The sequence below is a fragment of the Orycteropus afer genome, unplaced genomic scaffold, assembly GCF_000298275.1.
Source record: "Orycteropus afer afer isolate SDZICR_OR568_19922 unplaced genomic scaffold, OryAfe1.0 scaffold00017, whole genome shotgun sequence".
Classification (NCBI taxonomy): Eukaryota; Metazoa; Chordata; class Mammalia; order Tubulidentata; family Orycteropodidae; genus Orycteropus; species Orycteropus afer.
In genome coordinates this window covers 5599988-5609770 of record NW_006921604.1, presented here as the reverse complement: position 1 = coordinate 5609770, position 9783 = coordinate 5599988, and the positions used below count along the sequence as shown (strand labels likewise).

The 9783-nt window shown below is 55.3% G+C and overlaps 1 protein-coding gene across 1 annotated transcript in view; it reads right to left on the bottom strand.

The window, feature by feature from the left end:
* The window catches only part of PROM2 (prominin 2), a 16415-nt gene extending 7080 nt beyond the window's left edge, over nt 1–9335 (bottom strand). The window contains exons 1-14 of the mRNA XM_007959520.1: nt 9092–9335; nt 8351–8400; nt 7721–7923; nt 7500–7620; nt 7175–7238; nt 6783–6872; nt 6254–6453; nt 5805–5879; nt 4854–4917; nt 4428–4587; nt 3928–4080; nt 2907–3030; nt 2225–2316; nt 2006–2090 (exon numbers count right to left, since the gene is read on the bottom strand). Coding sequence (XP_007957711.1) covers nt 2006–2090; nt 2225–2316; nt 2907–3030; nt 3928–4080; nt 4428–4587; nt 4854–4917; nt 5805–5879; nt 6254–6453; nt 6783–6872; nt 7175–7238; nt 7500–7620; nt 7721–7923; nt 8351–8400; nt 9092–9335 — 1725 coding nt within the window. The remainder of the gene's footprint in view (nt 1–2005; nt 2091–2224; nt 2317–2906; nt 3031–3927; nt 4081–4427; nt 4588–4853; nt 4918–5804; nt 5880–6253; nt 6454–6782; nt 6873–7174; nt 7239–7499; nt 7621–7720; nt 7924–8350; nt 8401–9091) is intronic.
* Nucleotides 9336–9783: the final 448 nt, after the last annotated feature.

The following is a 9783-nucleotide window of genomic DNA, read 5'->3' as shown; positions in this document are numbered from 1 at the left end:
ACAATCATGGGAGAAAGAAGGGCTGCTTATGCACAGGGAGACAGCTCAGGGGGCAGGAGTGCATGGAGGGATGGGCACAGGGAAGAGGTAACTATCGGGAAGAAGTGGGAGGGGAGCTGTTGCATTGTGGTAAATTATCATCAATGTCATGAGACAAAGTGTACATGAACTGCTATATGGAAAGTGAATTTGCTGTATAAATTTTCACCCAAATCACAATTAAAAAATTTAAAAAATAAAGATTTCAGCCTCAGAAACACAATGGGGGTCACTATGAGTGAGAATCAACTCGATGGCAGTTGAGTTTGGTTTCATACACATGTGTATATATGTATATACAGATACATACATGTATCTGTATACACACACACATATACAGTTGCCTTTGAGTCAATTCTGACTCATGGCAACCCGTTGCATGTCAGAGTGGGACTGTGCTCCACAATGTTTCAATGGCTGATTTTTCAGAAGTCGATAGTGAGGCTTTTCTTCTGAGGTACCGCTGCATGCTTAACCATGCTACCCAGGGACACCCCCGGCCTAGGCCTATCTCTGGATTACTATATTACTATATCTTTTTTATATATTACTATATCTTTTCAAGGAGCTCTGGTAGCATAGTGGCTAAAGCACTTGACTGCTAACCAGAAGGCTGGCGGTTCAAACCCACCAGCCACTCCTTGGAAGGAAGGTTGGGCAATCCTACTTCCGTAGTGATACTGCCTCGGAAACCCAAGGAGGGGTCGCTATGAGTCGGGGCCGACTCGACGGCACACAACAACAACAACAACAACAACAACATATCTTTTCAGAATAAGAATTCCTATGGTCACATTAGATATGTCACCAAATGCCCTCCGAGGACTTCCTGTTCATCTAAACCTGAAGCCATATCTGTGCAGACTCTTTTGTGATCTAGATCTTCCCCTCCCAGAACTCAGGCTGATGCCTCTGTCAGCCTGTGAGCCATGACTCCCTGGCCTCTTCTGCCAAGGCCCCTGCTGCTGCTCTCCCTGGCCAGCCTTCAATGAGGCAGTGCCTCTGGCCAGGATAGTGCCTGCTCCACAGACCTCACATCTGGTCAAAGATGCTAAATGAGGAGCAAAATATTAAGCAAAGTGCCTGAAGTTATACAGTTTGAGCATGGAGTTGGGATTGAAACCTGCAACCATTAGGCTGTGCTTCGCTATGGGCTGAGAATGGGTTGTGGACCCAAGAGAAGGTGGAAGACTTCTTGGGATGATACAGAATCAGGAGTTAACATGCTCTATGTGTCAAAGGAAATGTGGATTTACCCAGGACATGCTCGGGAATGGAGAGGTTCTGGGGACCCTGGGAATCAAGCCACCTCCCTCTCATCTCACTTGGGAGTGGAGAGGAAAGGTGAGAATGTCTTACAAATCCTGTACACCCCTCGGACAACCACATTCTCAAAGTATGTCTCTTCTTGGGAACTGTCTGTAGCCAGCATCAACAATTCTCCAGTTCCATACACCAAAGTCTGGGTTCTAGAGTCAGGCTGAGTGGGGTAAAATCCTGCCTCCACCACCTACTGGCTGTGTGATCTCAGCAAGGCCCCTGTGGTGAGCCCTCTGCTAATGTTACACAACTTCATTACCACTGTTATCACTGCCACACCCTGCCCAGCCACCCCACTCCCCACTGGACATCCTACCCTCAGTCACACACACACACACACCCCTAGTCACCATCACTGTCACCATCCTTTCCTGCTACAACCTCAGCTGTGTTCAGTTTCTCCTAGGGCTCAGAGCTGGTCACAGCCTCCAGGTACTTACTCACCCACCCACCCACCATGGAACCCTCATTGGGCTCTAGCCCCAGGCCAGGCCCTAAGCTTGTGGCCAGGGCCTCTGCCCCTGAGGCACCTCAATTAGACATGAAGACTTCTTAGATTCAAGGAGCCATGCCTCCCTAAAGGCAAGACCAGAGGAAGGGGGATCTGTAGGAGGGTCCCCCACAGCCTTCCCGAAGTCTCTCCTACCTGGCTAATATCCAGGTGCTTCTCCAGGTCATAGGAATCATTGAGCTGCAGGACACTCCAGAGTGCGGCCCCTTCCTTGCACTGCCTGGGGAAGAGTAATGGGCAGTAAAGTTGAGCAAGGAGGATGGCAGGTGGGGGATAACCCTAACTGCATGTACACCCACATTTGCTCGTCCCCACTAGCCCCTCCTTACACCTCAGACCAGGCTTCCCACTCACTGATAGGCCATGAGGATGCTGATGTTCTTCTTCAAGCCAAGAAGATGAGACAGGTTCATGGATGGGGGCAAGTTCCCTGGGGTATCTATAAACTGGTGGTGAGGCAGGGAGAAATGGGGCTGGAGCAGGCAGAGGCAAGGCCACCCAGCTCCCTTAGGGCCTAGCTCCATGCCACCCTAGCACAGCAGAGACCAGGGGTGGGGAATACCTCTGTGACACCAGCCCTAACCTGGCCTCTATATCAAATGACCAGTGGGCTGTAAGTTCTTATGAGGACTCTTCCCACGAATTTCTAGGAGAGGTGGCCAGCATGACCTTTGGCACAAAACCCAAGCCAGCATCTCAGTTGGCCTATGAAAACACATGGGGAGCCAGGGTTCCCAGCCCAGTGTTGAGAGAGGAGAAGGATCAGGCCTGGCTGCAATCCTTCAGGGTCCACTCCTCAGCACACTCTGCAGCAGCCCCAGGACTCACAGGCTCTCTTGCCCTTCTATGCCAATGCACTGGAGGCTTTTCTCTCTTGGGCTCTTCCTGGCCACCTCTGTCCTCACTCCTTTTGTCCCTCTCTGCCTCTTGGCCCGTCTGGCTCCCTCTTCTCTCCAGCCCCCTTGAGTTCCTCCCAACAGTCTTGCTTTCCCCACATCATATTCCACCCTGGGCCCTGGAGTGAAGCCAGGCCCACCTCGTAGAGCTCCCCACTCTCCCAGCTCCTGCACACCAGTGTCTGCACGTTGCCACCCACCAGGAAGGTGGCAAAGACAAGGAGGATGAGGGGTGCTGCAAAGAGGAAGCTGAAGCCTACGCCCCTGGGAAAAGGAAAGGACAAGTTTGAGTGGGGAGAAAGGAGACTGGGGAGAGGGTCTCATAACCTGGACCACACCCTCTGTCCCTCCTTCATCCCAGGGTATGGTCAGAGTTGGCCTCAAGGCAGAACCCTTTGGGAAAAGGAACTCAGAAGACCCAGCCTCCTGGCAGGAGGGAGAACTCAGAACTCTTGACTGTCAACTCCACCTTGTCGCCTGTGCCTGGCTGGCCCTGGCAGCCGAAAGGACAGGGCAGCTGTTTTACTTGAAGAGCCAGGATTGCCTACCTCTGAGCCCAGCCCTCATGGGGGCCACCAAGCCTAGCCTCATGACATCCTGGAAAGCAGACCCTCAGACAGGGTGCCACTGGCCTATAGCACTTCTTCATGAGACTGGCACAGCCAGAATTGGAGGCTTGAAGAGTGGAACATGGCCTGGATTTCAGGACCCACTTATCACTCTGGCCAAACACCTTCGTGCAGCAAACAGCCTGCAATTAGAGACCATCTAGTGCAGGAATGGCAAATAGATTCCACCTCTGGTGCTACTGGATGCTAGGTTAAGAAAGATTCTGAAGCTGTGTCTGGGCTTAGTGAGATAGAGTACCCATAGATTAGTGTAGTCGGCACTGGTGTAGAAGAGGGAAGTGGTCCTTGTTTACCATTCCTGCTCTAGTACAACCCTTTTATACAGATGGGGAACATTGAAGCTCAGATGGATCAGCAATTGGCCCAAGGTCGCCCAGCAAGTTGGTATATGAGCCAGCACTAGAATCCAGTCTTTTGACTCTGTCCCAGGACACTGTTTCTATGGTCATACCAGGAGCTGTCCATGGGAGGGAGAGGAATCTGACCAGTACAGTAAGGAGACATCCTTCCCCTCTCTGCAGCCCTTTCTTACATCATGAGGAAGCGGGCTCCAATCTCGCCCTTGGCCTCCGAGTGGCTGGGGTCCTCCCTGGCAGACAGTCCCCAGATGCCCAGGCTGAGGCCCAGCAAGTTGCAGACTACCACAAGCAGGACCACGGAGCACAGCACACAGCCCACAATCCACCTGCCACAGAGAGGGTGGGGATGTCAGCAAGAAGGAAGGTAGCTGGGCACTGAGGTGGGCTGGTAAAAGACACAGGGGGAAGCGGGGACTAGGGGAGGCTGCTACCCCCAAGGCTGGGGCTATGGAAGTGTACATGTGGACAGTTCCTGAGCCTCACTGCTCCAATAGGGTCCCCAGACTCAGGTTTCAAGGGCACACAGCCAAGAAGGGGCATGCAATCCTTAAAGGTAAAGGGTCTTGGCTTAACTGGAGACAGACCCGCAGTATAACTGGGGGTTGGAATTTGGGTCTACAGAGGCTGAGAGGCTTAGATGGTCTTATCACCCACCCCATGGGTTCCCAGGCACCTGTATCTCTCATATCTCTGCACTTCCTGCAGGTAGGATCGGCTACTCTGTTCCATGTCCTCCAGGGCCTGACTCCAGCGGGAGGCAGCCTCCAAACCCGGGAACCCTTCGGCCAGTGTCCTTACCCCCTTGGGCTCCTGAGCCACTGCCTTCTTCAGCTCTGCCCAAAGCAGTGAGTATTTATGGGATGCGGAAGGGAAGAAGGGTGGGCAGGAAGAACATCTGAGATCCACAGGGAGGGTCCGCTCTGGTGGGGCCCAGCCAAGAAGGACAATTTTCACCTCCTCCACCCAGAAACCTTGTTTTGACAAGACTCCTCAGCCAGTACTCTGAGACAGTCCCAAGAGAGAGGCCGCTGCCCCACTCTTCCCTCAGCACGGCCCCTTTGCAGGGTGGTGAAGGGAGGCACACAGAGCAGGGTCTCACCTTTGACCATGTCAGTCGTCTGCATGGCAGCCAGGAGGGGGAGTGTGTTGAAAGTGCTGTTCTCCTGCAGGAACCAAGCAGGGCTGTGCCTCCCACTCTCCGCCCTGGTTCCCCCACTCAGGAGACCCCAAAGCCACCAGGCCCAGAAGGAGGAAATCCTTCCTCAGTGCTTCCAGCTCAAAGAACAGACTTCCTTTTATTTTCCTGGTCACTGACCCCCACTCTCTCAGCCCAGCCTCACTCAACTCCCCAAAACATTACTCCTTGCAGATCCTTCCTTTCTATCCCGGGCTACTGCTTGCCTAGTAAACTCCCATCCACCCCACACACCACTGTTAGGTCTACATTCCTGACGCCCAGCTCCGGTCATATTCCACACTGCTCAGAACCCTTCATCAGCTCCTCAAAGAGGAACAACTACATTCCTTAGTGACATTCAAGGCTCTCTATGATCCAAGTCTAGCTTCCCCTTTCAGCCTCATCTCTTACTTCCTTTCTCCCTGAACCTTCCGCTCCAGTCACCCAGCATGGCTGACTCACCATTTCCCCCATGCCAGGCACTTTCCAGACCTCGGGTCATGGGTGCTGAGTCATACTGGGCCCCCTCCTCCACCCCATAGTCCATCTCCACCCACGCAGAGCTTCCTGTGCTCCAAGCTGGGCTTCAGTGCCCTCTTCTCTCCCTTTCTTTCCCAGACCTCAATCCCATAAGGACTCTGGATCTTTCCAAGTTTCATGCCTGCTTCTTGCCTTTCCCACCAGACTGTGTGCCTTGAGGGTAGGCATCATGAGCCTCCAGCAAAGTGGTAGGTAAGGCCCTGATTGGATGCAAATCTTGAGTTCGACTGGCTTCCTACCCTAAAAGGGGGAAACTGAGGCCCCTCACTGGCAAGCAAGTTCCTAGGCAGTTGAGGGAAGAGTGAGGTAATGGCAGAGGGCAAGGAACCTCACCTCCTGGACCATGCTGGAAAAGTTGGCTTCTGGAACATCCTTCAGCCGATGCAGCACATCATCCACAGGGGGCACCTGAAATAGGGGTGTTATGACAAAGTCCACAGAGAGGCCGGAAAGAGACTCCTGGGGGAGGATGGGAACAGTGGATGTGTCTGAACTCTCAGAGCCTTCATGTGTAACATGGACACCACCATAGCCCCTACTCCCTGGATTACAGCAAGAACTCAAGAAGTTAATACACGTGGAGCTTGTGGCACAGGGCTTGGCCCAAGGATGTCTATCATGAACACTGGGTATGTGGAGATAGGGGAGAATCGAGCAGTCAGAGGAAAGGCAGCTGGGAGTCTTCCTCAGGAAACACTGGACCACTCAGATGTCCAGGGTTCCTAGGCAGCAGGCAGAGTGGCCCCCCTTAGCTCCCAGAGGCCTGTGTCCTAGGCCTGCACCTGTCTGAAGTCAGAGCCCAGCTCCAGGGCACGGGCCTGGCTCATGGCCCCAGAGCAGCCCTGGCAGCTGGGCTCCTGCAGCAGGGTCAGGAGGTGTTCCCGGCGCTTCACAATGACAGGCTCCAGCTCTTCCTGCCCCTTCTGCAGCTCCACTGAGGTAGCGTTCAGGACTTGGAGGTGGTCCACAGAGACCTGCCAGGCTAAGAGACCCACATCCAGACTGAGCAGATACCATTGCTCTCAGCATCCTCAGAGCCTTGGAGAGACAGAACCCCCTACTCACCCCCAACCAAAGGGATGTGCAGTCATTGAGCCTCTTTAGTTTTAAAGGCAAATGCTCCAGAGCAAGTAAGCCAGGATGTGGGCAGGGATGCCACAGGATTTGGGAACTTAGGATAATGCAGATGGAAAGTCCTGGGTGGGGCTGATTAAGGCAGCACAAGAAATCCAGGGTTGGCTGAGGGTGAGGCCTGCCCCCAGAGAGATGCCTGCTCAGGCCACACCCACGCCAGGTGCTGGCCAGGCTTACCTTGGCCCAGGCTGAACACTGATGCCAGCAATGGGTACACAGTACTCCTGAGCTGGGTGTGTATAGTGCTCCCGATGCTCACACCGATACCTGGAGAACACAAGGGGCAGTCTGCAGGGCTGGCCCTCTAGGAGCTTAAGGGGGGTATTCCCCATATGCCCCCCAGCCTCCCCAGGCCCCAGTGCTGAGCTCCACAGGGTGGGTGCTGGTGCCATTTTGCAGCAGAGGCCCATCTCTGGTTCCCTGGTTGCTCGCAGTTGGGCCCATCCTTGCCTCTGTGAGGATGTTCCCAGAGGGAGTGAGAGGTGAGAGAATAAGAGGGTCCCCCCAAAGCAGGCCTGAGCAAGGAGCCACTAAGGCTGGCCAGCTGGCCAGCTAGCTATCACCCTCACCATCCAGTTCCTGCAAGACTCGCTCCTGAGGAAGGGAGAACTGCCGTGCCACTGCTTGCAGCTCCTAAGCAAACACAAGGGGCCGTGAGGCTGCCCTTCCTTGTCACCTGAGAGCCCTCCCCCTTCCCCAAGCATCCATCCGGAGGACACCAAAGTTGTGTTTGCTCCATTACAGACACTTTCCACCAGATGGCAGTCATGGGCACGGAGGAAGGCATCCCCTTTCTAATTTGCACAGTGGCTAGCAGAGGACCCACTCTACTCTGTCCTGCCTGGCCTGGTGCTGAGGGGGGTGAGTTAGGTGAAGAGATTAATCAGAGCTTACCTGAGGGACATCAGAGACCAGGCCCTGGAGACTGAGCAGAGCCTCAGGCACAGCCTCAACACTGGGGCGTGTCTCCTCATGCACTCGCTGGTTGGTGACAAAGGCATAGACCAAACCAATCCTGCATGGAGGGCACAGGGGAGGCAAAAGGAGCTCCTTGGTTGCTTGTGAGCAACTGGGCCCACAGCCCACCCTCCCATCTGCCCTAGGCACTCCCTTACAGCAGCACGAGGGTAGTCAGCAGCAGGAAGGCCATGAGGGTGCCTCGCTCACAGGCCATAGCCTTGTGCTCTGTCTTCACACGGCCCCCACAGCGCCTTCGGCAGCGGCAACAACAGAAACAGAGTCCGGTGATGGGCACCACCAAGAAGTAGAGGGCTGTGATCACGGCACACACCACATAGCCAGCCTCGTACCGGACCACCTAGGCCGGGCAGCAAGGCATGAAGGGTTGCCCTGATCCCCATATCCCAGCCCCAACTACCTCCTACTGCAGAGAGAAAGTGGCAGACCTTTTTGCATGCATCTGGCTAAACCCTCACAAGTGGTGGACAAGGTCCTTATTATTAATTACCATTATAAGTAAGAATGAGGAAACTGAAGTTTGGGGAAGTTAAGGGCTAATTGCAAACTCCACTTCAGAGAATGGCAGAGTTCTGGTTTGAACCCAGGCCTGCCAACTGCAACACTCACAGAAGATGGGGAAAGATGCCAGCCTGAGACCCTCACACTGACAGACATCCAACCAGGTGGGGTGGGCTGGGCTGAGCTGATTGAAGGAAGCCTTTTCTACTTCCTCCCCTCACGCTCACCCCTAAATTCCCTCCCCCAGCATCTCCCCCAGGGCTTACCTCATCCACCTTCCAGGAGGCCGACTCATTCAGCAGGGCCTTTACCAACTCTACCGGAAAGAACCAAGCTGGGGGTTTGGGGCAGCAACTGCCCTACTCCTATGTCTAACACCCCCTATCACCACTGCCAGGCCAAGGTGGGCCCCTCCTGCTCATGGCTCCCTCAGAGAACACTGTGTCCTATGGCCCGTTCCTCTCTTGCCCAGGCCACAGTGCTGCTATGGCAGGCAACAGCTGAGGGGAGGTCTGGTAGACCTCCTTCCTGGACCCTACGGGAATAGGCCCTGCAGCCTTGGAGGGAAGGCACAGCCTTGGAGAAAGCAGAAAGGGGGCCTGACCTAGCAGCCCTTCCTCTCAAGTGGGCAGCGGACAGGGCTGTGAGGGATCCTGTAGCCCCTCCTTCTCACAACCCTAAGCACCACTAGACCCAGAGAAGGTCTTAGTCACATCTTTGGGAACTTCTAATGCAATCTCCTTCACTCAGACTAAGAAACTGAGGCTCAAGAAGAAAAGGATCTTGTCCAAGGTCACACAGCAAGGTCTCCAGGTGCTGTCCCTGGCACACAGGGACTTCTAGGAAGGAAAATATGGGTAGGGAGCTGCTGCTGCCCTGCCCAACAAGTGCCTGCTGTCAGGGTAGGTGCACCCCACAGTGGAAGGGAAAGAAGGGAGACTGTCTGGAAACCCAATACCTCCTAAAGCCCACGGGGTCGGGGCATAGGGGAGAAAAGTCACACTCACCGGTGGGGAAGGGGTTGAGCTGCACCACGGAGAGGAAGCGGCGCACGGTGCTGTAGAGAGGGTCCAAGGGGCCCTGAGCGCGGACACGAGGGGCCAGCCATCGGGACCTGGCTGTCGGGACGAATGGCAAGCGCTCCGCCGGGCCCAGGGTCCCGCAGTCGGCGGCGCCGGACCCCGGCAAGCTCAGGGCCAGCCCCAGACCCAGGCCAAGCAAAGCCGCCGAGAGGCCCCAAGCGCGCGTCATGGGGTCGGCCAGGTGGGCAGCGGGGCAGGCAGGAGCGAAGTCAGGCGGCCGAGTGTGCAGGAGGAGCACCAGGCAGGACGTGCATCCTTTGCCAGCCTTCCTCCGTCGGTCCCTCAGGCTATCAAAACCGGCCAGACAGGTTTGGGCTCCGGAGCTACCTGGGTGCCCGCCCGGAGCGCAGGAAGGGCAGGGGCGGTGGCCTAGAGTAGCGGGGCTGGGCCTGGCCCAGACCCGCCCTTGCGGCCTGGGGTGAGGTGAGTGCCCTACCCAGCCTTTCCCAATCCTCCCAGGTCCTCTTTGCAGGATCTCCCTGCGGAGGGCTGCCAATCAGCAGGGTGGGAGAGGAACCACAGTGTCTCTGAATTATCTAAAGTGGCCCCAATTTAGAAAATGATATTCCATGCCAAGAGCCAGCAGTCCGACCTGGGCTGGAAAACACAGCCACCTC